Source organism: Bos mutus, chromosome 9 (genome assembly GCF_027580195.1).
Source record: "Bos mutus isolate GX-2022 chromosome 9, NWIPB_WYAK_1.1, whole genome shotgun sequence".
Classification (NCBI taxonomy): domain Eukaryota; kingdom Metazoa; phylum Chordata; class Mammalia; order Artiodactyla; family Bovidae; genus Bos; species Bos mutus.
In genome coordinates this window covers 81,778,351-81,805,737 of record NC_091625.1, presented here as the reverse complement: position 1 = coordinate 81,805,737, position 27,387 = coordinate 81,778,351, and the positions used below count along the sequence as shown (strand labels likewise).

At 39.9% G+C, this 27,387-nt stretch overlaps 1 protein-coding gene across 1 annotated transcript in view; it reads right to left on the bottom strand.

Moving 5' to 3' along the window:
* The window catches only part of UTRN (utrophin), a 556,038-nt gene that overhangs the window by 354,815 nt on the left and 173,836 nt on the right, over nucleotides 1-27,387 (bottom strand). The window contains 8 exon segments of the mRNA XM_070376815.1: nucleotides 245-373; nucleotides 947-1,108; nucleotides 2,725-2,874; nucleotides 5,562-5,696; nucleotides 10,530-10,709; nucleotides 11,791-11,961; nucleotides 16,024-16,179; nucleotides 17,080-17,193. Coding sequence (XP_070232916.1) covers nucleotides 245-373; nucleotides 947-1,108; nucleotides 2,725-2,874; nucleotides 5,562-5,696; nucleotides 10,530-10,709; nucleotides 11,791-11,961; nucleotides 16,024-16,179; nucleotides 17,080-17,193 — 1,197 coding nt within the window.

Genomic DNA, 27,387 nt, shown 5'->3' with positions numbered 1-27,387 from the left:
CAAAGTGAACTTCTATATTGACATTGCTCTGTCTTCTCAACTCAACTAGAAAATTCAGATCCAATAGTTTCCACCCAAACAACAATTTGTTTCTGCTGCCCACCTTAGGACATAGTGTGCCTTCAACCAGCCCCTTCTTCACATCACAGAGAAGACCAAAAGCATCCCAGTCATCAGTTCTTTCTCATTTTCTTTTTATGCCCAACACACTGAGAAGTAAAAGGAAGCTGCTCTCCCTCCTCACCTGCAGCACATCCATCTGACTTCCTCCCCTGGCAGTCCGGCCCTCTGGGGAGGTCTGGGGTGGAGACCTCGTATTTCTTCTTAACTCCTCTAGAGTCAGCTCATGGGCTGAGATCTCTGCTTGGATTTTCTAGAGAGATTAGAAAAGGAAGAGAATGTCGTTTTTAAGTTTCATAGAGTCATACAACAGGTAAAAACACACTCTGATACAAACTTTAATCAGCGTGCAGCATAATAATAACGTGTGTGTGTGTCCAGTCACTCAGTGGTGTCTGACTCTTTGCAGCCCTATGGACTGTAACCTGCCAGGTTCTGCTGCCCATGGGATCTTCCAGGCAAGAATACTGGCATGGGCTGCCATTTCCTCCTCCAGGATAATAACAATATGGCCACCCATACTGTAGGACTCTGTGCATGGTGCATGAAGGTCTTTGCACTGGTCATTTTGAATGCTCACCAATTATTTACAAAGACAGAATTTTCCCAATTTCATAGCTAAGAAAATTAGAATTTTTAAATGGTGGCCATTCACTAGGATCTCACATAAAAACTATGAGAACCCCCAAACCCACATGCTCCCCTGTAAGGTCAGCCTCTCTCATTGACTCTGGGTTGAATGGCAGGCAGGGCTGGTTCCCATGCAGGTGAGATGATTACAGATGCTCCCTTTATGACTGGAACACCCTCCCAACCATGGCAGTACCTGGGCTTCTTGAGGAACTTGGAAGGCATCTACCCTGTCAGTCAAGTACGTTGTGAGCTGCTTGTCCAGCTCCCCTAAGCTCTCCTGCAAGACCTGAAGCATGTGGTCAGTTTCCCGCAGGACCTGGAGCTGCTTTTCTAAAGAAATCTGCTTGCTCTCTGCCTACAGGAGGGGAAATGTAATCATTAGTCTCTCAGCACAAACAGAAATGGCTGAATATAAGAAAACCCTTGTGTTCTAACCACCAAGAAAAAGAGCAAACTATAAAAGCACTACTTCAAGACTTTGGCCTGCACTATAAACAATAATTAGCAAAATGGTGAAATTGTCCTTCTAATACCTTATGCATCTTGCAGGAAATTACTTCTTTCTATATATGTAACATGACAAAATAGGAAAATGCTTTTGCAGGCACTATGTTAAGTGAAATAAGTCAGAGGGTAAAAGACAAATACTGTATCACCTACTTATATGGGGAATCTAAAAAAATAACAAAAACAAGAAAAAAACAAAACAAACAAAAACAAACACCAAGCTAATAGAAATAGAGAATTGGTGGTTGCTAGAGGCTGGGGGCAGGGAGTAGGCAAAAAGGGTGACGAGGATCAAAAGTTACAAGCTTCTAGTTATAAATATATCAATCATGTCGAAGTGATATAAGGCATGATGGTTATGGTTAACAATACTGTATTGAGAGATTAGATCTCAGAAGTCCTCATATTGCAACTATGTATCATACCAGAGGTTAACTAGTCTTATAGTGGTAATTAATTTCTGCTGCTGCTGCTAAGTCATTTCAGTCATGTCCGACTCTGTGCGACCCCACAGAAGGCAGCCCACCAGGCTCCCCTGTCCCTGGGATTCTCCAGGCAAGAACACTGGAGTGGGTTGCCACTTCCTTCTCCAATGCATGAAAGTGAAAAAGTGAAAGTGAAGTCGCTCAGTCGTGTCCGACTCTTAGCAACCCCATGGACTGGAGCATACCAGGCTCCTCCATCCATGGGATTTTTCAGGCAAGAGTATTGGAGTGGGGTGCCATCACCTTCTCTAATTAATTTCTAATGTATACAAAAATCAGATCATTATGTTATACACCTGAAACTAATAAATGTCATATATCACTTATACCTCAATAAAAAAAGGGGGCCATTTATTAGACATTTAGGGCATTTTTAGGACTCAATAAAAAGCCTATAAACAAAAATATAAAATATAACAGAATGTCTATAAATAGAGTGAATACATAAATCTCTGTTTTTCCAAAGTTTACAAAAGTTCTACAGATATGCATAGTATCGAACCACTATTTGTTGCACTTTGGGGTTAAGTTTGAAGCTATTCATGATCTAATCATCAACAGTTATTTTTTAATATGTGTCTAAAAACTTCTAATACCCACTTATCCCTTCTATAAAGACAGTCTCCTTTCTTTGCTTACTGATATGAACATGCATGTTTGATACATTCTGAGTATATATCTAAGAGACAATGAATGGCTCTAATGTTTACTCGGATAATATGAGTTATTATCTTTATATAAAACTGTAATATAATCCTTAAAGAAAATTAAATAGTTCACAAGTAGCAACAATCTCAAAATTAAAAACTTTTTAATCATTAAGTTCTGCCTGCCTTATAAAGTCTGCTCCTCTCCACCTAGTATTTCAATGTCCTCAGCACCCCCATTGGTAACCAACTTTTCCCCTTGGTATAAGTTTTTGAGGTCAGCTCCATATCATAAACATTTAACCAACACTCAAGCGTGGCTCCATTCTTACCAGGTGACTGAGATCTTCATATCGACTGTTGAAAGCCTCCAGTTTCTCACTGATTATGTCATCAAGGATTCCTCCATCAATCAGAGTCTGGCCAAGTTCCCGAATCTGGGTGCGATTGTCTGCTGGATGTCGCAAAACAGATTCTAAAGACTGGACAGGGACAAAGAAAAACAAATAATGCATTTACCAAGGCAAAATATATCAACGATCCTAAAATTGTTCACTTTTTTAAGACAAGCACTGTATGATATCACATATATGTAGAATCTTTAAAAAGTCAAATTCATGGAAACAGGCACTTGCTGGGGGCGGTGGGTGGAGGAGAAGGGGAGAAATTGGCCAAAGGGTAAACATTTCCAACGATAAAATGAATAAATTCTGGGTGTATAATATATAGCATGGTGATTATAGTTAACAAAACTGTATAATATATTTGAAAGTTGCTAAGAGAGTTGAAGGAAATGGCAACCCATTCCAGTGTTCTTGCCTGGAGAATCCCAGGGACGGGGGAGCCTGGTGGGTTGCCGTCTATGGGGTCGCACAGAGTCGGACACGACTAAAGCGACTTAGCAGCAGCAGCAGCAAGAGAGTAGATCTTAAAGGTTTTCACCACAAAAAATAAACAGTAATTATGTAAAGCAATAGAGATTTAACTAACCCTGTTGTGGTAATCATTTTTCAATATATGAGTGTATCAAATCAATCCACTGTACATCTTAAGCTTACACAATATTATATGCCAATTGTATCTCAATAAAATTGGAAGAAAAAACAAAATTGTTCATTTTTTTAAAGAAATAATTCTGCCTTCTAGAAATCTATCAAAGGAACAAGATCACAAATAATTAGATAAAATAAATAAAACAGAATTCCACATGAATGATGATATGATAAATCCACAAAAATAATTTCAATAATTATTAATTACATAGAGAAATGTTCATGGTATGATTCAAAGTTTAAAAACAAAAAACAATTATTATACAAATAGCATTATTTCAAACTGTTATTAATTACATTATTAAAAATAGGTTCTTATTTTTCTACAACATATATAAAATGCAAGGCACTGTTTTATACACACACACACACACACATATATATACATGTGTGTGTGTTAGTCACTCAGTTGTGTCCAACTCCTTGCAACCCCATGGACTTTAGCCCACCAGACTCCTCTGTCCATGGAATTCTCCAGGCAAGGATACTGGAGTGGGTTGCCACTTTCTCCTCCAATACACACACACACACACACACACACACACACATACACACATAAATCTAATCATCGGGCTAAATACTATTTTCATATTACAGATGGGAAAACTGAAGCTCAGAGATATTAAGTAATTTGCCAACATACACACAGTAAAAAGAAGAGCTAAGGATTCCAACTTGGCTCCTAAGCTCCAAAGCCTTTGATCCTGCCACTAAAAGCACTACCTTTCAGCATGTAGATGTAAAAATAATAAGAAAAATAATTCTAAGGAAGTACACTAAAATGTTTTAAAGTGTTATCTTAGACTTGACTTTATACTTTTCTCCATGTTCCATATTTTTAGAATGTATATTTTGACTCTCATGTTAGGAAAGTATGTGTTTTTAAAATAAGCTTTGATTTTTTTTTTAATACATTCAGCCTCTGACTCTATTTTATCTGAGAAAATGACATCTTCTCTCCAGCAGAGCATGTGGTTCCTAGAATTTAGATACCACATCTGACCTATTTCAAAAGCATCAAAAGAACTGATGCTTTTGAACTATGGTGTTGGAGAAGACTCTTGAGAGTCCCTTGGACTGCAAGGAAATCCAACCAGTCGATTCTGAAGATCAGCCCTGGGATTTCTTTGGAAGGAATGATGCTAAAGCTGAAACTCCAGTACTTTGGCCACCTCATGTGAAGAGTTGACTCATTGGAAAAGACTCTGATGCTGGGAGGGATTGGGGGCAGGAGGAGAAGGGGACGACAGAGGATGAGATGGCTGGATTGCATCACCAACTCGATGGATGTGAGTCTGAGTGAACTCCGGGAGTTGGTGACGGACAGGGAGGCCTGGCGTGCTGCGATTCATGGAGTCGCAAAGAGTGGGACATGACTGAGCGACTGAACTGAACTGAACTGAACTCTGACCTGTTTCTGACCTTTAATCCAGTCATCTACTTAATCACTTCATCACTTTCTGTTCTTACAGTTTTAAAAGCATAGCTACAATCCTCCTCTTTTAAGAAAATCTGTTCTCTCCACACTTTATTCCACCTAAGAAACAGTTACTCAGTTATCATGTGCCACAGGCTGTGTTGGTAACTGGGGGAAAACAGAAAATTCAGGCACATTTCTTGGCCTCAAGGAGCTCACGTTCAGGCATGGGGATAGGATCCCAGGCCTCTAACACTGCCGTTTTCAATCTGTCCTCCAACTTTTCACATCTGAAGAAAACAGAGTAGGAGTCACTGTAAACACAGTGGCTCCTTGCCATGTCTAAGGAGCAAAAATAACTTCATGAAGAAACGGGAGAGCAACTGTCCTAATAACATAAGGCAGAGTCTTATCCAGGGACTGGTAAAAAGAATCTGGAGAATCACTAGAGTGCTTTATGGTGTCTAAAATGTACTAATCAGAAAACAACTAACCATCTCATGAGGCTGAGTTAGTGGCTCACCAATAATCTAAATATATGATGGTATGAATATTTCAGGCAATGCAAGAAAACACAAGTTACACCGAAAACCACGGAGGAAGCAAAAGCATTTGCTGGCAAAAGGCATTATGTTCCTCATTTGAATTCTCTTTCAGCCTCACTGCAACAAAAAGCTCCACTCAGAGCGCAGGCTCCTACCTCCAGGGCTTCGCTGACAGCTTCTGTCTTCTCAGGCAGGGCTTCTGTGCTCTTCATGCGCTCTTCCAAAGTGTTTAGCCAGGTGGTCTCAAGATCCAAATAGTGAAGCAGTTCAATCCAACAAGACCATACCTCCTGAAATAGGTGCGGAAAAGTTAGACAAGACACGAAGCCATTTAGAGATACAGTGCATCTCTATGACTGCGCATTCTCTCTAATCAAGAATAATTTCATTTAGACATGAGTATAAATGGGCGTTCAGAAACTGATGAAGCTGGAATTTCAAACAAGTGGAATAAAATCAAATTCTTCAATTAATTGTATTAGACCAGTTAGAGGGAAAGTCAGTCAGTCCCTCAGTCGTGTCCGACTCTTTGTGACTGCATCAACTAGCGTGCCAGGCTCTTCTGTCCATGGAATTCTCCAGGCAAGAATAGTGGAGAGGGCAGCCCTTTCCTTCTCCAGGGAATCTTCCAGACCCAGGGATCGATCCTGAGTCTCCTGCATTGCTGGCAGATTCTTTACCATCTGAGCCACAAGGGGAGCCCAAATGGAGGAAGGTGGAAGGCAAAGAGCAATTAGCTGCCTCATCTTTTTACCCTAAGATAAATTCCAAGGGTCTGTTTAAATGCCAAAAATAAAATTATGTAATTAGTAGAAGACGCCAGGAGGAAAACACTATTATTATGTTTTTTTTAATAGAAAGTTTTAAAAAATATACTCAGACTTGTAACTCTTTCTAACAACTATAAAGGAAATTGGAATTCCCTGGGGACCACCGTACTCCTATATAGACTTTTTCCAACTTTTTTCTAAATTCATATTAATGTGTCTGTATATGAAGAGAACCATATTTATCCAAATTGGAGTTTTACTATGCTTACTATATTAGCTGCTTCCCAGGTGGCTCAGTGGAAAAGAATCCACCTGTCAATGCATGGGACCCAAGAGATATGGGTTTGATCCATGGGTCGGGAAGATCCCCTAGAGAAGGAAATGGCAACCCACTCCAGTATTCTTGCCTATGAAATCCCATGGACAGGGGAGCCAGTTGAGCTATAGTCCATGGGGTCACAAGAGTTGGACACAACTTATTTTACTAAACAATAACAGCAATGCTATTAGTTGGGATCGACTTACTCCCTATTCCTATGGGGAGTTGGGTGTTAGAGCGTGAATTTATCCTCCAGTTCCTAAGAGTAAAATTATGGGAGGAACATGCCCCTTGGAAGAGCCTATCTGACTGATAAATTTAGGAGACAGAGCTCAGCATGGAGTCTCCTGCACTGGTCCTCTTTCAGACCCACTGAGAGAGGACACATTTTAGCATGGACTCCATGTGAGATATTCTTACCATGTCAGGGGTCAGCCAATTTTCCTATAAAAGGCCAGATAGTAAATATTTTAGGTTTTACAGACCACATTTGGTCTTTGTCACAGATTCTTCTTTGTTTATTCTTTCTGTCTGTGTTGTTCTGTTTTTAACAACGCTTTTAAAATATACAAACAATTTTTAGCTCCTGGGCCATACAAAAACAGCCACAAAGCAGATTTGACCTTTAGGCTATAATCTGCCAACTCCTGACTAAGACTGGAAGGGAAAAGAGGTTTCTTGTCCCCCACATTTCTATAGGCAGGAAGCAGGCTGAGAGATGTACTCAGCTGAGGGACTTCCCTGGTGGGCCACTGGCTAACACTCTGCGCTCCCAATGCAAGGGTCCTGGGTTCGATCCCTGGTCAGGGAACGAGATCCCACATGCAGCAATTAAGAGTTCTCATGCCACAACTAAAGACTCCACATGCTGTAACTAAGACCTGGCACAGCCAAATAAATAAATATTTAAAAAGAAAGAAAGAAATCTGCTGTAAAAAAAGTCATAAAACTGGTGGAGAGAGACCTGGAGGAGAGGCCATCAGGAAAGTTCCAGCTGAGATCCCACTTGAACGCAGCAGCGACCTGAGTGGAATATCCATAAACCACATGGAGCAGAAGAGCCACCCAGCTCAGCCAGATCATCCCACAAAACCATAAAAATTAATAAATGGGTGCTTCTGCAAGCTATTACATTTGGGAGACCTTTGTTATGCAGCCATGAATAACTGAAACATGAGAGTATACACTAAAAATATAAAAACATGTTTGGGAAGATTAAACACCATCTTCTGGATAACAGTTACTTCAAGAGAGGGATCAAGAGATGGGATGGAATGGGAAAGAAGGGAACAGGTTCTGTAATGCCAATGTATTCTATTTTAAAAACAAGATCTGGAAAAATTTGGGGAAATGTTAACATTAGCTATATCTGAGGGATGTATTTATGGGTGTTAGTAATATCATCTGTACTCTTCAAGAAGTTTGTAATACTTCATAATTTAAAACACTTTAAAGGAATATAGAAATAATCAAGGTAATAAAGTTGGACTCTTCAGAAGAAAGGCATCCTTACTTTAATTTAGAAATTTGGGCTGTTGCTACCCAAGGTCCATAATTCTGAGTGCTTGCATTCAAATCTCTTTCTTTTTGCCACTTTTCCATTCAAAGATACCAAGGTGTCATCTCTTCTCTTTTATCTATATTGTTTTCTTACACTTTTCCTTTATTCTCTTAAGATAATTCTCTCAAATTAATTCCCAAATAATTCTAAAAGTATTTCTCAAAGCAATACTAAAACCTTGAAATATTTTCATTCTTCATTCTCAAACTATCACCTCTGGGTGATAAAGACACCATGAAGAAATGACACAGAATTTATGGTGGTCTTTCATTAGCTTGGGATACCTTGGGACTCTATTATTTAAACATATGGTGAGTAGCTATTTTGGCTATAAATAAACAGGAAAACAAAGAAATAAAAGCAAAATCATGGATGGTTAGGACAGAAAAGACAAGACTGTAGTAGAACTCAATTCCAGAATCATCCAGCGGGACTTCAGATTAGCCATACATAATGTTACACACATGTTCACAGAATTTTAAATTCTCAGATGAGTAACCTCAGGCGTTTCATGTTAGACAATATCTTAATAAAGAATGAAGTAGCATTTGACTTGCAGCTTCGTTACTGTGACTTGATTAGCAGCAGTGCCTGTGTAATCCAAATTATACACAATTTATCTTAGCACAGGTCTTCCCTGGTAGCTCAGACAGTAAAGAATCCACCTGCAATGTGGGAGACCTGGGTTCCATCCCTGTGTTCGGAAGATCCTCTGGAGGAGGGCATGGCAACCCATTCCAGTATTCTTGCCTGGAGAATCCCATGGACAGAGGAGACTGGCAGGCTACAGTCCATGGGGTCACAAAGAGCCGGACACAACCAAGCAACACAGCACACAACACACATCTTAGCACAAAAGAGATTCAGAAAGAGTGACTAATGAGTGAATTTACTTTATAGATTACAATTGTCAGTGACATTTTAGGATTTATCACAATAGAATCATTTGTTTTAGGTTGAACTGAATTTAAATTAAAACTGCTATAAATTGAAGAGCTTCTTCGGAGAAGGCAATGGCACCCCACTCCAGTACTCCTGCCTGGAAAATCCCATGGACGGAGGAGCCTGGAAGGCTGCAGTCCATGGGGTCGCTGAGGGTCGGACACAACTGAGCAACTTCCCTTTCACTTTTCACTTTCATGCATTGGAGAAGGAAATGGCAACCCACTCCAGTGTTCTTGCCTGGAGAATCCCAGGGACAGGGGAGCCTGGTGGGCTTCCGTCTATGGGGTCGCACAGAGTCGGACACGACTGAAGTGACTTAGCAGCAGCAGTAGCAGTAGAAGAGCTTCTTAAGTTTTTTCAATGAGATGTAACAAAAATCACACATATGAAAACGAACAAGCAAACACTTAATATTAAAAAAAACTTCACAGAATCATCTACATCTTAAAGCTAATGGCCAAGGTACAGGAAACGGCCCAGCAAAATACCAGCACATTCAAGTTAGTGTTTCCTTCATTCTCGGTAAAACCTATAATTTTGTGTTCAGTTACTCAGTCACATCTGACTCTTTGAGACTGCATGGACTATAGCCTGCTAGGCTCCTCTATCCATGGAATTTTCCAGGCAAGTAAACTGGAGTGGGTTGCTTTTTCCTACTCCAGGGGATCTTCCCAACCCAGGGATTGAACCAGCATCTCCTAAACTGGCAGGCAGATTCTTTACCACTGTACTGTCTGAAAAGCCAAGGTAATCACCACCTATCTATAATTTCTTTTAATAAAATATAAGTGGGAAGGTATAACATTAAGTATTACAGTATCATTCTGGAATTTTAAAATGACACATGTACACATTTTTAACAATTACACATATTAAGCAGATACAAACTGTAATTTCCAAAAAATATTTTAAAAATTAAGCTCTGAAATTTTTGGCTTATAAAAATAAGCTTAAATGCAGGATGTCAAAAAGTTTAAATAACTATTATGATGGTCAGCCACATATAAGCCACATTTCTTTCAAGTTTAAAGTACCTCTCCTAAGAACTAGGCTAATGGTTGATTCTTCATTTATAAATTTAGACACCACTGTAAAAAAGAAACCTCAGTTCATCTCTGTGTACTACCAGGCAAAAAAAGAGGAAGTACTCATTGTACATTGTTTTAGAATTTCAGAACAGGAACAGACCCCACAGACCATCGGTATTATGAAAACCTTGCTTTCACATTTAGTCAATGTCTAAAGCTAAGAAGAAACTTTTCCAAGAACCTTCCACCAACTGCAGTCAGAGCCTTATATCCAATTTTCTTTTCTCTCTGCTTCATTTTTATCAACCTATTACCTAAATTATCATCTAATAATATAGTGTACTATTATTATTGCCAATCATTATCTCAATCATTAAAGAACTACTTTTATGATATAGTATTTGAAAAGAAAAATGGAGGGGTTTTTTCCAAGATATGGAAACAGCCAGTACATTACAGAGTTTGAATCTCAGAAAGGCATCTGAGAAAAGATCCCGTACCTCCAGGGTGTGGCACTTTCCTCGAATTCTATTACAAAGAAGTTGGTAATTCTCCAGCACGACATTCAGCTCAGATGTCAGCTCCTGGCCACCAGAGGGCACTTTTGCAGCTAGTAACTTGATGCTGTCCTTGAGAATCTTCACTCGCACCTCCTTCTGCAGCACGTCCTCTTTCGCCCTCTGCTCCAACACAGAATGAACTAAAAATCAGCTCCCTGTCTCAGTAACCAATTTCTTCTTCAAAAAATAACCAAACCAAAATTAAAACATCCAGATGATTCTAACTACCTAGTTGGAACTATAGAGTACTTTTTGAAATAAGAGTGCTAACTACAACAGCAGAAATTAATACAACATTGTAAAGCAATTATGTGAAATGAAAGTTGCTCAGTCGTGTCTGACTCTTTGCTACCCCATGGATTATACAGTCCATGGAATTCTCCAGGCCAAAATACTGGAGTGGGTAGCCTTTCCCTTGCATTGGTAAAACATAATCCTTTTAAAAACTATCTGCACAGAGACTTTTTGCTTTTGTTATACTTATAGGCAAGATGCAACTCATTTTTTTTTTTTAAGTAGCTTTCAAGACACTCTGTCCTTTGGCCTCAACACTGAAGGACAGTAAAAACAGTGTTGAAACGTGGGAATGATATCCAGTTCTTTTCGTATATATAAAAAAGAGACTGGGCAAGGCTATTGACACGGGAATATAAGTTTACAAGCAATACATCCTGTGGACCCCACTGACATTGAATCCCTTGACAATATTCCTATGACTATTCTTACCTGCCCCAGTGAAATGTGTGGTATTCATGTGTGCCCTGTGTATTAGCTGGAAGAATATGGCTGGTGAAATAAACACAGCTCCCAACTGAAATGGGTAAGTCTCGCTTGTTCCTTATGAAAAATAATTCTTCCTGACAATACTGGGAAATAAACAGTGGTGATGGTTACACAACATTGTGAATATAAAACTGAGGCCAGTAAATGAGTCATTCTCTGCAGTTCCTCAAGATTGTAACACAGAAGACTTTGTCAGGGGCCCTCATGGACTCAACTCATGGCCGAAGTTCCACACGTGGAGTCTCAGCTTCCTACCCCTACCCAAATCATTAATGGTAGCTGCCCTTCTACTTGTTTGAAATTTTCCTGTGAGAGATTTTATGTACATACTACCCTCTAAGGCTAGGTAGATGACTGACTGGTTTAAACAGAGGAGCTGAGATATCAAGCCCCTTGACCCTAACTGCCCCAGGCTCACCTTCATTTCTTCCACAGCACTCTCAAGTTCTTCTGGTGACTTGTATTCGAAGTCCCTCTCCAGGTAGTCCTCTTCTGCCTGGGTCATCCATTCCTGCATCTCCGCCAAGTCTTTTTTCAGGTTCACCACTTTTTCCTGACTTTCCGACAACCTATTTTTTTTAATAGCAATCTACAAAGGAAAAGTCATTCGCTCAAATAAACAAATATTAATATATTAAATGTCAACTTCTAGTCTTTAATATCTAAAGACAGAGTAATAAGTTTCCACCAAGAATCTCAAGATTTAAAAGTCAGATGAAGCCCTTAATACATTTGGTCCTGATGCTGTGGAATATAAGCAATAATGAAAACAACAATTATAACTGGGATTCACTATCACATTTTGGACATTAATGTGGAAATATCTAGTATAATTTTGAAAATGCAACCGAAGGACTCTAACTTACATCAATAAAAGCATACATCTCAAGGAAATCTATTAACTGAAGCAGCCAAAATGTTCATTTTCTCCTTCTTAACAGGATTCCGCATTAAAACTGCATTTTTAGAAAACAGAGAAGAGGGACTTCGCTGGTGGTCCAGTGGTTAAGAATGTGCCGGCTAATGCAGGGGTCACAGGTCTGGGAAAATTCCACATGCCGCAGGGCAACTAACCACTGACGGCTAACATGCACGCACCATAAATACTAAAGTCCACATCCCTAGAGCCCGCGCTCTGCCACAAGAGAAGCCACTGCAATGACAAGCCCATGCGCTGCAACTAGAGAGAAGTCCCTGCTCTCCACAACTGGAGAAAACCCGCAGCCACAAAGATCCGGCACAGCCAAAACTAAATAAATCAAAAATAATTCAAAAAATAGAGAAGACTACTACTAAAGATATTCATAAAACACTGCTTTACAAAACTTGGGTTTTGATAACCTGCTCTACTGGTATATTTCACGCAGCTACAAAAAAGTTACATTAGAAGATAGATATGTGTCTGAATCTGGTTCAATAACTTTGTCAACTATTTCAGGGAGCCTGAAAACACCCTTCAGAGAGATCCTACCTCTAACCACACACTGATTTCTACTGTGAAAGAAGATATTATACCACGTAGATCATCCAGGACTCATTCCACTATTCAACTTCCCGCTCAAATGAAATCTCACAGTACTGGTCACCTTGCCAGGGCTTGGTTGGCTGTGAAACTGATGGTGACGGAAGGGCAGTACAGGAATAGGATGGCTCTCACAAGAATAAGGGGGAATTCTTACTGGCTTTCCTGTTCCACTGTCCAAACAGGGTCATGGTCATAAAAATAGACGGGCACTAAACAAGGGCTTGGATTTCACTGCCCAACATGGAACTCAGAAAGCCTACTGCCAGCAACCCACAACAGCCCTGCTGAGCAACACTTCAACCTGATGAGCTTTAAAAAAAAGGAAATACAGATTTCGGGGACCCACATTCCCCAAATTCTTTTCACAAGTAGTCAGTTATATACAATTTTCATGGAGTCTCAGAGAAGTAAGAAAGATAAAGACACTGCAGCAAACTTCTCAAAAAAAGAAAAGCTCAAAGTTATCATTAGTTATTCCGAGATTATATACTTTCTATATTTTGGCATTAAGATGTTTTCCTTTCATGAGATTGGGAATATGGAAGACTGCTTTTACTTGTTGATTTTATATGTCTGTCCTTCCTTAGAAAAATAAAAATTTCACAACATGATGTTTGTCCAAAATTTCTTCAACCTTTTTACTACTCAATGAAATACAATAGTTTAGAACTGCTTTACATAATTACTCACACAGCACATGCTTGCCTCCTTGCTGGAGACACTTAAAAAATTTTCCTGTGCATTTATCCCCATACTTTGAGTTAATGCTAAGTTGCTAAGTCACTTCAGTCGTGTCCGACTCTGTGCAACCCCATAGATGGCAGCCCACCAGGCTCCCCCGTCCCTGGGATTCTCCAGGCAAGAACACTGGAGTGGGTTGCCATTTTCTTCTCCAATGCATGAAAGTGAAAAGTGAAAGTGAAGTCGCTCGGTCGAGCCTGACTCTTAGTGACCCCATGGACTCCAGCCTTCCAGGCTCCTCCATCCATGGGATTTTCCAGGCAAGAGTACTGGAGTGGGGTGTCATTGCCCTCTCCATATATACATAGATAGATACATATCTATCTATCAATAGATTAATAGATATAAATAACTACATGTATCTAAGGCTCTATCTATCAATCTATCCATCTATCTCTTGTCTTCCTTGGTCCTCATCATCACTTCCAAACCATTTTCCTTATTTACTTCCCCAAAATACCCCAGGTCCTTTTAAGCACATATCATCAAATTATAACACATTTAGAGGAGTCTGAATTTGACTAGAATATAAGATGATACTATGAAAGCATTTTCTTAAGTGTGACAATGATATCATACTTTTGTAAAAGACTGTCCTCATTCATGGAAGAAGCATGCTGAAGTATTTAAGAGTGAAGTGTCAAAATACTTTCAACTTCCTGTCAAAACTACATGTAGCAAAAAAAAAAAAAAAAGGCAAACATGGTAAAACACTAACAATTGGCAAATTTAGGAATGGCTTATGGCTGTTCCCTCAACCATAACTTTAACTGTTCCTTAAAATTCCACTTGTTCAAAATAAGGAAATTGTGGGGAAACAAAATACTCAGGGATGTAAATATAAAGTTTTCTTGTATAAACATTAAATAAAAAAACACTGTATTGAGAGATATATACCATCTACATGTAGAGTATTCCTGCATTTCACATTTTCACTTCTCATTCTTTTTTCCCTTCTCCCTCACTTCAGCTCTATGCAACCTCACTATTATTTCACTAACAAAATAAAACAATCAAAAGGAAACTACTACACCGTATTCCTACAGTACCCACAGTTGCTGCCCCATCCATTACCAGAGAGGGACCTCCTAACAGGAGCTCTTTCACTTAAAGGGTGGACCTCATCCACTCTTGCCTAACCACAGACTTTATTTCAGTCATTATCTTCTCTCAGTCTTCTGTATCATCCCCTCTTTCTAAGTGAAATCTTTTTTGACATGCAAACTTTCAATAATATATTTGAAAAAAAATAATTACAAAAACACTTCTTTGGATCCCCATGTCCCTTCTACTACAAATCTCATTTCTCTGTTCCCCCGAATAGAGAAATTCTCAAAGCTGGTTACCCTTGCCCCAGGACCTCATCTCCTTTCCTCTCCTCAACACTCTGTAGTATGACTTTATTTCCCACCACGCCATTGGAACCACTTTTCTCAAGGTCATCAAAAGCTTCCATCTAATGTGCTTTCCAGTTTTGGAAAGTTTTCTCCACCCAGCTTTTGGGGTCTTACTCCTCTGGCATTTCCCCTGGGGCAAACCTTTCCTCCTTAGCATCCTTGGCTGGTGATTAGTGCTGGAAACCCCATTTGCAGGTACTGTAATTTTGAATTTAGTCCCAGTATGGGCAGCATCACTTGACCTATTCCCCCTAGAGCTTCTCCTTGAGTTTTTCACCATTTCAGTAAATGGCACCACAATTTACACAAACTGGAAGCTTCGCAAAAATCCAGAACAGTTGCTAACTATTCACTTTTTCTCATATCACATTAATCTATTACTAGACTCCCATCTCCACTTTCAAAATTTAGTCCAAACCTAACACTTCCCATGACCTCCACCACTATCTCCCTAGTCCAAGGGGCCATCTTCTTTCTCTGAGACTGCAACAACCTTTTAAGTATTCTCCCTATTTTTATTCTTGCTTTCCCAGAGCAAATTATCCACATGGAAGCCAGAGTGATCTTAACAGATCTATCATATGTCAATTCAATGCTCAAAACCCTCTGCTTTCTAAGTGAAATCATACTTGAAATAAAATTCAAAACCTATGCCTCAAAAGCAATACACAACCCATCTCTTCCTACCTCCCGACCCCAAATCCTTCCCTCCAACCTGCTACCTCTTCCCCTCCATTCTATTCCAGCTACAATGACTTTCTTGTTCTTTATTGCACACATCAAGCTCATTCCCATCCAGGGACAGAGTGGACAACAGTCCCCACCCTTCATTTAAAAAGTTATCCAATTCTTGTCCCAACCTGCCACCCATGCTGTAGTTATTCTAGATCACTGGTTTTCGGTCTGGATGGGATATAAAATTATTCAGTCAAGAGAAGCCATTATCTACCTCTTGAAATTCACATGCAGGTTAAGCTGAAAAACTTACCTCCTTGCTAAATTTCTCCAGTTGTGATTGGCAGTCAACTAGTTTTGTTTGCATCCAGGCTTTGATTCCAGCAACTGGACAGCTTCGAAGGTTAGCCTCTATTTCTTTCATGTCTTTCAGAGATGATTCGATTGTTTCTATTTCATTAACAAATGCCTGAACACATAAAATAAGCCCTTGTTGAGTCCATTCCAACATAAGTGGATGCCATTATTATAGTCTGTCTGCCTCTATCCCTGCAAATATTTTAAGAACATACTGCTTGAGAGTAAAGATGTTTAACAACTTAAGAAATATTGTGTCTTAAGAAATTCATTTCACCTGGGTGATTCAAATAGCCATCTGCCAAATTAGACTGCAAATACTTGACTTTAAGAAGGGAATAGTACTTTTAATTATTTTTTTTTAAAGTTGCTCAGTCATGTCCGACTCTTTGCGACCCCATGGACTGTAGCCTACCAGGCTCCTCTGTCCACAGGATTTTCCAGGCAATAGTACTGGAGTGGATTGCCATTTCCTTACAGAAGCCTAATGATTCCACCAAATATAAAACGAATGAAGTATTACTGGCAAACTTCATTTGTAAAAAGCGTTTTTCTTAAAGTCTCACCATAAGTACAGTAAGAGTGATATACAATTAGTAATTATGACACTAAGACTGTCACTGCAACGTAAAACAGCAGCCACTAATGAACTAAAATTGCTCTTGTATTCTCCATCCAAGATTTATTCTGTAATAACCTATGTGGGAAAAGAATCTGAAAAAGAGATAGATATATGTATAACTGAATCACTTTGCTGTACATCTGCAACTATGTTCCAATATAAAATAAATAATTTTTTTAAAACTTTATAATCACAGCCAAAAATAGAAACGTGAACTATAAGTCATTCTTTGACTAGCTACAAAGTCAAAAAACAGGTTTATATTGAAACATATTTTATCTAGGTTTATTGTCATGCCATATTCTTACAATTTTAATAAAAGCAGCAAATAATAGAGGAAGAAGAAAATTTTATTTATTACAGCAGATTCCCCAGATCAGCAGAACTCACAGAGCATTGGTCAAGCTGTCTTTGGAGCCCTTCGGCATCTCCTTGGACAGCCTGCTCTTTCATTAAGAAGTCTTTCACACCATCCATCCACTTCTCAATGACTTTCGAATCAGCCTAGATCAAACACAATAACAAAGGGGGATATTACTCAGTGACATTCAACCTACTACATCTCAAGATCTACTGCTACAGGAGAAAAGGCAACTTTTCAAAACTTTGATAGCATCATTTTCATTTATTTTCTTTAAAAAAAAAAAAAACTTCCAACATTGAAAATAATTATTTCCTTCATTGTCGCCTAAAATCCTCATGAGATGATATCTTGGTGATCATTCTAAAAATTTCAAAATGTCCTCCAGTGAACAAAGCTATCTTGCTTAATAATGAGCTATATCTAAGATTAAAAATTCAAATTAAAGGGAGAAATGCTTTTCTAGGTATAATCAGCTTAAAAAAATCTCTCATTCTTATATAATTTAGCACTATTTTCTCCTTAAGTTAGCTACTCAAAGCAGGATTTGAAAAACAGCACAGTGGAGGGAGTCCAGTAGACTGCTCTTAGTTCTGTTACTGGTGCTTTGTTATCTAAGAACCCCGTATGGTCCACTACCCAGCGCCATGCCTTCATCCAGCACTTACTAAGCACTCACTGTTATCCAGTTCCTGCGTGTGGTGCTGGGGAAATGAGAAAGCAAACATTTTGCAGAAAGAATGAGACTTCAGAGACGTAGTAACATTGGAACTGGACCTTAAAGAATGCAAATAACTAGGTCCAACTTCAGCTCCAAAACTACATTAAAGTGACGGTCATTTCTTTACAGGTGCCCATTCATCACTGGTCAGTACGACTTGTTCCTTTCCTTGTACCTTCCTCAATTATTTGTTTCTTGTTCCTCCCTCCTCTCCAGGAACGGAGATAAATTAACTATCTTATTCAAAAATAACCTTCAGGCTGGAAAGCAGCCACTATGTCTTCCCTTAGTCTTTTAGTGGTTATAAACTCATAATTCATGCTGTAATGTCTCTGGAACATGATACTCAGATACTGTTCTCAACACCCTGATCAACATGCTCTGGTAATTACATCAACTTTTTAACATATTTAAAGTATGCCATAAAGAACCAATTACTCTCATCCTTAAAATACTGGAATGAATGACAAAGAGGGAACCTAAGTGGTATTTCAGTTATAGTTAGTAAATTCAGAAAATGTCATCTAAATTTTTTTTGTTTTATTTTTCTTATTGTAGAGTTGCATTTTGTTTCCTTTACAAAAATTTTCATAGATATATATTATTCATAATATTATGGTTAGCTAAAACTCCAAAATTTCCATAATGACCTCAAAAGGATATTTTCCCTACCCTATATTGTTTAATTAATTTCTGTAATAAATTCAGAACTTGAAATTTACAAATATCAACAATATTTAACAATACTACTTAGTAATAAAATAATAAAAAGCCAACAGAATGATTTGAATTTTTAGTCTCTCCACTTCCTTATCAGCTGCTCTTCCCAGCTTTCTCTTATCTGCAATCTGACAGTGAGGCATTGTTCTTCTGTTGGCTTGGGTTTTTTGTTGTTGTTGTTTGGTTGGGTTTGGGGGTTCTTTCCCAGGTGAAAAATAAGGCCAGTTACAGTGCCTTCCTGAGCATCCCCCCATGAGCACATCACCTCGTTCATTAGCCAACAAACTTCTCGGCTTAGTTTTCAAAACATGGGATAGCATCTAAGTAGCATTCCACTTAGGTTTTAAGGGATGTTCCCAAATACTTTGCTGAAATGAAGCTTTACCCATAATGATAGTCTGTGAGCACTATTTAAGCTAAATGAGCACACATGAAATGTGAGACTATGAATCTGTATATCTAATAATCTAGTATCCTCCTCCAAAAAATAAATAAAAGAAAGCAGTACTTAAAGAAATGAGGTCTGGACAAGGCTTCTGAGTGGTATCCATGCTGATTCCTGGGGACCACCACACTCTTTCCTAAGCACAGGTAAGGTCTCTGGTCAATCATTTATCTACAGCTTTGCCAGGAATTGACATCAAGCTTAGTGCAGGTCCTTAGCTTCTAGAAAAGAATGTTCCCCCTTATTTAGGACATTCACTCATCTCCCCCTTATTTAAGACATTCACCCATCTCCATTGTCCTGGTAATTTCCTCACAAGTCGCATAATGCGACCTTGAGATCATGGGTAAAACACCACATTACTGGGGATGTAGATTTAGGCATCAGAAGGACTGCGTGGTTTTTCCATCTAACTCATAATTCAGGCTCTAATGCACTCTCAGTAATGACCATTCTCCACTTTCCAGCTTGCAAGGTCATTCTCTGATGAAGATGGGAAGCAAAGAGGGCTTATGTGGCCGAGCCTTTCTGTCTCCTCTATTCATATTATACCACCCGGAGCAAGCATTTCTCATTCTCCTTGTCCCAAGCACAGCTTTGAAAGCCCTTTCAGTCACCCTGAGCTCTTTCCCCAAGCTTCCTTTCCCTCTGCTCTTTAGCCTGTTTCTGTCACTCTTCTCATACATCCATGCTACTCTGATAATATTTTCAATCGGTGACATCTCTCTTCTTTTGGGCTGGCTTCAGCATTCATGGGTCTTATCCAAGAAGACTGCTTAGGAAGATATAGTCAGGGCAGGGTAGGGTGGGGTGTGCAAAAGATAAAAACTGCAAAAGGAAAGTATAAATACATCTATAGAGTTCATGAGGGCCTTTTTAAACTGTTCACTTAATTTGTTACCACTTTTTGCACTGTTAATCTCTAGTCTGAACTTTTTAAGAATTCAAGGCAGCATTACAGCTGTGTAACTGGGCAATTCATTAAATCGAGTTTGGAGTAAGGAAAATTGACAGTCTCCCGGGCCAAGAATTTTTGAAATTTATATGGAGGTTTTAACCACAATCAGCCTTGACTGAAGTGAGCAGCCTGAGTGATCCCTGCCATTGGTACAGAAAGGGAAGTCCTGTGCCATCAACCTCTTTCTTCTCTCCCTCCTTCAGATACACACAGACCCTTGGTGAGCACACACAATTCACATGCACACACCCATTCCTCTTCTTACAGTTACATGTGTGCGTGCTCATTCACTCAGTCGTGTAGGACTCTTTGAGATCCCACGGACTTCAGTCCGCCAAGCTCCTCTGTCCATGGTATTATTCTCCAAGCAAGAATACTGGAGTGGGTTACCATGCCCTTCTCCAGCAGATCTTCCTGACCCAGGGACAAACCAGCATCTCCTGTGGCTCCTGCATTGGCATGCAGATTCTTTACCACTGAGCCACCTGAGAAGCCCCCTTGTACAGTTAAACATGAGAAAAAAGGAAGAGGGAAGCAACAGACACCAACAACCCATGGAGACCAATGGATCATCCCAGTGATAACAAAGGGAACAGAGAGGAATCCGAAAGCTGTTTTCACTACTAAAAGTCCTGCAGGTAATCCTGACCACGCTCAGTTCTAAGGCAGTGTGACCTTTGAAAAGAAAGACCAAGGTCTGACTACCTAGCTCAGCACCTAACCAGCCACGAGACCTTGAGAAACTTCTCAGTTTCTCTTCTGGGAGCTTCCATAGCTCACCTATAAAACAGGAATAATAACAACTACTTTGCCTGACTATACTGAAAAACAGAGATGGTTTAGATTGGCTCTGGTACAGAGTAGGTTTGCAGTAAATGGTAGCTATTATTACTCAGACCTACAAAATCAAGCGCCTTATTACCAAGGTTAAGCCCACAATAGAATTACCCCTTTGGGTTCTGGTGTCTGTTCCCAACAGACTTGGCAGAACCAGCAGCAAGGGTGAGGACATATTTGCATAAGCAGCAGTGTAAAGAGCTCAACTGCTGTCAACATCAATGCTGGCTCCATCCTATAACTGCTCAAAGTGACTGTGTGAAAGGGCTGCTGCTTATGATCTTTCTCACCAGACCTGGCTGAATTCAGCTCAGCAGAAGGAACCCAAGTACATGAGAAAAGGCCCAAAAGAAAGGGGCCTGATAACAGCAGCTGCACAAGGCCTCTCTACCCGGTGGCTGTACTGTGTGGGAAAGGTTATGAGGTCACTAAGATCACTACAGCAGCGACTTGTGTGCAGCTAAACCTGAAAGATGGAGAAGCCTTCCAATATCTCCTCTTTCCCTAGAAGAAAAATAACTGTCTTAGTCCACTTGTAGCAGATGTTTCCTGTGCTTTTAAAAAACACCGAAATCTGCTCATCTTTAAGTGAACTGTACAGATAAGAGGTTACAAAGAAAGTGAAAACGCTCAAATGAACAGTGTTTCTCTGTCCATTTAACAATCACTCAGCTGATGCCTTTATGAGTTTCTAATGTACACTAATGTGTATTTAATTTTTTTTTACCATCTCCATCCACTTGCAGAATGAATATAGGAATAGATAAATAGAGATAAAGAGAGATACTTAAACGGGGCAATTTCTAATGTTCTCTCTTCATTGGAGGGACTTCAGTTCTTTAAAGCATAACAAAAAAAATTGTTTAAATCCTAGTAAATTTCTAAAATGAATGTTATTATTTCACATGCAGAAACACACTATAAACACTAATCGAAGGTAACCATTTCTCATTCCTATTTATACTCATAAATTCTCAGTGAAATATAAAATGACTAATGCGGAAGTTATGAAAACCAAAGTATCAAATACTCCAGTTTGAAGGGGTCAAAATGCTGCACTGACCACCACGGCTCAAAAGCACTGATCTGTAAGCACTTTTGCTGAGCAACACCTGCTGCTGGGTCACAGAAGAGGAATGTGAGGTCATAAAAACAATTCCATTAAGCCTACACGTCCATCTCCCACACCCCAGCCCCTGAACCAGGGATGGAGGAAATCTGAAGCCTGGTCTCTCTGGACAGACGACAGTAAGATTCCAAGGTACACAACTACCACCCAAGATTTTATTTACAGTGAAATTCTTGGCATTTTATCTTGTTCCTCCCCCATCTGTTGGAACGTCCACAGCTTTTTAAATAGCCAATATCTAACCCAAGCCATAGGCAAGAAGAGTTGTGAAACCAAATTTAAAACAGCAACTTAGGGCAGTATGTTTCTGTTTTCTTTGATTTATATTCATTAACCTCAAAACACTCTCGGTGCTCCCTCACTTAGTAGAGAAGGCCAGCAGTGACACTGCTACTGCATTTATTAATCTGAAACCAATGGAATTCTTAACTTTAAGATCCAAAAAGCACCAGTATTTCCTGGATTGCAGTAAAACGCATTCACAATGAGGAGAAGAAAAAAAACCCCTATGAGATCATTCTATCAGTTACATGTTACCTAGAAAGAATTAAATCAGTTACACAGCACATTACTTTTAGAAAACGTTTACCGTCGGGTTTTCACCCTGAAATGTGTTCCAGAGTAATTTCTAAACCCGGTTCTCTTGTTTCGGAGCTCCAGCACGTTTCCTTCCGCACTCCGGGTGAGAACACACAGAGTGTTCAGTGTGCATCTTTTTCCATCAGTTGAAGGGAGGGTGTGACTACACGGGTGTCCTGCCAAGGACACCCAGGCATTTAGACTTTATAACAGATCCAACCTCACTAGAGAGGTATGAACGCGTATTATGCCTGCAGGCACCTGCAAAGCAGAGCCGTTCACATCCACTTGCCTGCTACATGCCAGACAAGGTTTCTGTGCTCAAAGAGCTGACGCCGTGGCAAAGGACAGACATACAGGTCTCAGCCTTAATAAAAGGTGGCCTGAGATTGGGTAACTGTGAAGGTGTAAACAACATGTAGTGGAGGAAGGAATAATTAGCTGTGAGTGTGATGGTGAATAAGACCAAAGACTGCCCATAGAAGCATCTTCTTTAAGGATGAACCGAGAAAAGGAGGCTGTAAATTCCTAGCAAGTAAGTGACTTTTCCGGAAAAGGGCAATCGTCCGCTGTGTTCTTTGTGACCCACTACACCGTCTCCCCACCCGACACAGCTCACAGGAGAAGATGCAGGCAGGGCTCGAGAACAAGGAGAGGGCAGGAGATATGAGATGCTTGAGAGCACTTTGTATTATCGTGGCAAAGACAACCAGACGCTTTCCAGAAACACAATTCTGGTATTAGTGCGACAGTGAATCCAAGAGAGAAGAGGCTGCAAGCAGGAGTCAGATTTAAACGGTAGTGGGATTATCGGGCATCAGGTTACAGAACAGTCTCCGAACAGAAGGGGCAAAAGAGAAGGTGAAAAGAGGAGGGTGGTAAATATGAGAGTTTGTGTGGGCCTTGAGGACAGTTTCATGACTTGGAGGTGCTGTGTCCAGCCCTGTGGGACTCTATGGACTGTAGCCACAAGGCCCCTCTGTCCATGGGATTTCCCAAGCAAGAATACTGGAGTGGGCTGCCATCCCTTCCTCCAGGGGATCTTCCTGACCCAGGGATCAAACCCACATCTCTTAAGTCACCTGTATTGGCAGGCGGGTTCTTTACCACTAGCGCCACTTGGGAGGCCCATGACATGCTACAGGGGATCTTGAACAGGATGAAGGAAACCATAGGAAATACACTTGCAGCCCCTGAACTCAAAGATATTACTGCTGGTGATAGCAGTGTCTTAGGACTTTATAACATTTAATCCCCATAATTCATAAGAAACTCATGTCAGTAAAATCAATAGTAAAACTTTTTATATGTTTTAAAATATTTTGCTGCCTGGAAAGAGTGGTAGGACTTTCTGTGAGAGTTTTTTTAAAGCACCAGTCTACATTTTAAGTACAAGAATTGAGATCATTAATTTGGCAAAAAATAGATTTAAAGAATTTACAAACATATTTGAACATGACACTGTGAATAACAATGCTGGCCCTACCACTATCTATATAAAAGAAACCAGCCATGTAGATATGTGAAAGGCAGGCATCTAAGAAAAACACTATTTGCCAACAAATAACAGAAAACTAAAATTGGCACATAAAAAGATACCAAGATCACCTTACAGGTATTGAAGGGATGGTAGGAAAACTATAAGTACACAGCTTTGAAAATACTCTCAAAGTTTAAATGTGCTGTGTCAATAAAAAGCATTACTATTTTGAGTAGTAAATTGATACTCTAATCCATATTCATGCATTTGTATACCATCTATTTAAATAGACGTGATACTGAGATACAAGTAATACTGGGAGTATCAATGCAGTCCCTCGTGGAGTCCCAGTATCACTTGGTTCTGTTAGTAAGGGGGAAAATGATTAGAATTAGTCATATTCATGAACGTTTCTTTCTTACTTTGAGTATGTTTATCTCCAGCAAGGATCGCTGTTACTGTTCACTACTCCCAGGAAAGGAAATGGTATTGGGGAAGAAAAGTGAAAGCTGGTCACTCAGTCACATCCAACTCTTTGCAAACCCATGAACTGTAGCCTGCCAGGCTTTTCTGTCCACAGAATTCTTCACACAAGAGTCCTGAAGTGGGTTGCCAATTCCTTCTGCAGGAGATCCCAACCCAGGGGTTGAACCTGGATCTCCTGCATTGCAGGCAGATTCTTTACCATTTGAGCCACCAGGGAAGCTCACTGGGAAAGAAAGGGAACTTCTCAGTGCTCATTCTCCGTCTCTATTACTCAATGTCTTCAATGAGCAGTATGTATGTATTTCTTACACAGTTCAAAATGCATTTGAAAAATAAACAAGTCAACCACTTTGTTCCTAAGAAACATCATCATAAATTGGCAGTGAATAGAAAACCTAGAGTACTTCACGCCTTAAAGACAAAATAGAACTTGAATGCCTAGAAAAAGACACCAGGTCAGTAAAAAAGGAAAAACAACTTTAATCTACAAGTGAATATTTATTGCAATTATCTTTAGGGAAAAAGTAAAAGTTTTCCTAAGTGAATTGTGAGTAGTTAAATAACAAGCAATTCATTCAAAGCAAATATAGGAGCAAAATGTTTTTTAGAACTGAAGAAACATATATTTCAATAAAGAAGCTGCATGTCTAGGGAATACAGACATCGCCAACAGTCTTACAGTTAGGACACAAAAAGTAAATTAAAAATTTGTAATTCACATTAAAATCTGTTAATGTAACACAAAACAACCAAAAAATCTAAGTATCCAGACACATGTGCTTGAAGTGAGTGAGACATTTTTAGTGGAAATAAAGTTGGCGTATGCTCCAACTGGGCTTCCCTGGTGGCTCAGACCGTAAAGAATTTGCTTGCAATGCAGGAGACCTGGGTTCAATCCCTATGTTGAGAAGATCCCCTGGAGAAAGGAAGGGCTACTCACTCCAGTATTCTTGCCTGGAGAATTCCATGGATAGAGGAGCCTGGCAGGCTGCAGTCCATGGGGTCACAAAGAGTCAGACACAACTGAACAACTTAAGAAAAAGAAAAGTTGGCATATGCTCCATTTGGCCTGGATTTGCAATGACAGAATTCTAGAACTCTCTTTTGTGTTCTGGAGGAATACTTATTCACTTTAAATTCCATATTAAAATATTGGCATGCATTTAGCTAACCCTAAAATAACAACAACAGACTGGTTCCAAATAGGAAAAGGAGTTCATCAAGGCTGTATATTTTCACCCTGTTTATTTAACTTCTATGCAGAGTACATCATGAGAAACGCTGGACTGGAAGAAACACAAGCTGGAATCAAGATTGCCAGGAGAAATATCAATAACCTCAGAAATGCACATGATACCACCCTTATGGCAGAAAGCGAAGAGGAACTAAAAAGCCTCTTGATGAAAGTGAAAGTGGAGAGTGAAAAAGTTGGCTTAAAGCTCAACATTCAGAAAATGAAGATCATGGCATCCAGTCCCATCACTTCATGGGAAATAGATGGGGAAACAGTGGAAACAGTGTCAGACTTTATTTTTATGGGCTCCAAAATCACTGCAGATGGTGATTGCAGCCATGAAATTAAAAGACGCTTACTCCTTGGAAGAAAAGTTATGACCAGCCTAGACAGCATATTCAAAAGCAGAGACATTACTTTGCCAACAAAGGTCCATCTAGTCAAGGCTATGGTTTTTCCAGTGGTCATGTATCGATGTGAGAGATGGACTGTGAAGAAGGCTGAGCGCCAAAGAATTGATGCTTTTGAACTGTGGTGTTGGAGAAGACTCTTGAGAGTCCCTTGGACTGCAAGGAAATCCAACCAGTCCCTTCTAAAGGAGATTAGCCCTGGGTGTTCTTCGGAAGGACTGATGCTAAAACTGAAACTCCAGTACTTTGGCCACCTCATGCGAAGAGTTGACTCATTGGAAAAGACTCTGATGCTGGGAGGGATTGGGGGCAGGAGGAGAAGGGGACAACAGAGGATGAGATGGCTGGATGGCATCACTGATTTGATGGACGTGAGTCTGGGTGAACTCCGGGAGTTGGTGATGGACAGGGAGGCCTGGTGTGCTGCAATTCATGGGGTCGCAAAGAGTCGGACACGACTGAGCAACTGAACTAAACTGAACTGAAAATAACACATCAGGAAGTCAGAAGAGATTAACCCTTGGGTTAATCTTCACCTGTAAATTTTCCTAACTACATCTCAGAATTTATGAAAATAAAGCAATGATCTTTTGAAAAGATAGGAAATACTTTAACCAGCATTGCTCAACCTTGGCCCTGATGACATCTGGACCAGAAAATTCTTCTGTTGTGTGGGCTGTCCTGTGCATCAGCTGTAACCATGGCCTCTACCCACTAAGTTGCCAACAGAACCTACCCTTTCCCTATAGTTGTGATAACAAAAAATGTCTCCAAACGTTAAAAACATGTCCTTCTGGGGGGAAATTTACCCATGGTTGAGAACCACTGATAATCCAATACTTGGAACATAACAAAAATTTAAAATCACAAATAAGAGTAATTGTGGTTTTTAATATTAGAAAGAATGACAATTGAAGACAGGTGGCTCAGACAGGAAAGAATCTGCCTGCAAAGCAGGTACCTGGGTTCAATCCCTGGTTCTGGAAGATCTCCTGGAGAAAGGAATGGCTACCCACTCTAGTATCCTTGCTTGGAGAATTGCACGGACAGAGGAGACTGGAGGGCTGCGATGAGGTTCGCAAAGAGTCTAACACTACTGAGCAACTAACATGCACGCCCACACACACACACACACACACAAAGGCAAGTGGATCCACTCACAAATTTAAATAAGCCAAAAACACTTAACTACAGAAAAACACACTCCTCTTCAAAATTAATGGATTGTTCGAATGAGATCTCAGTGTAGAACTACAGCTTACACTTCAAGAAAACTAATTCCTTCCACTACGACCACACACACAGAGCCCCTGCCATCCTTATTCTCCTGTCATGCCT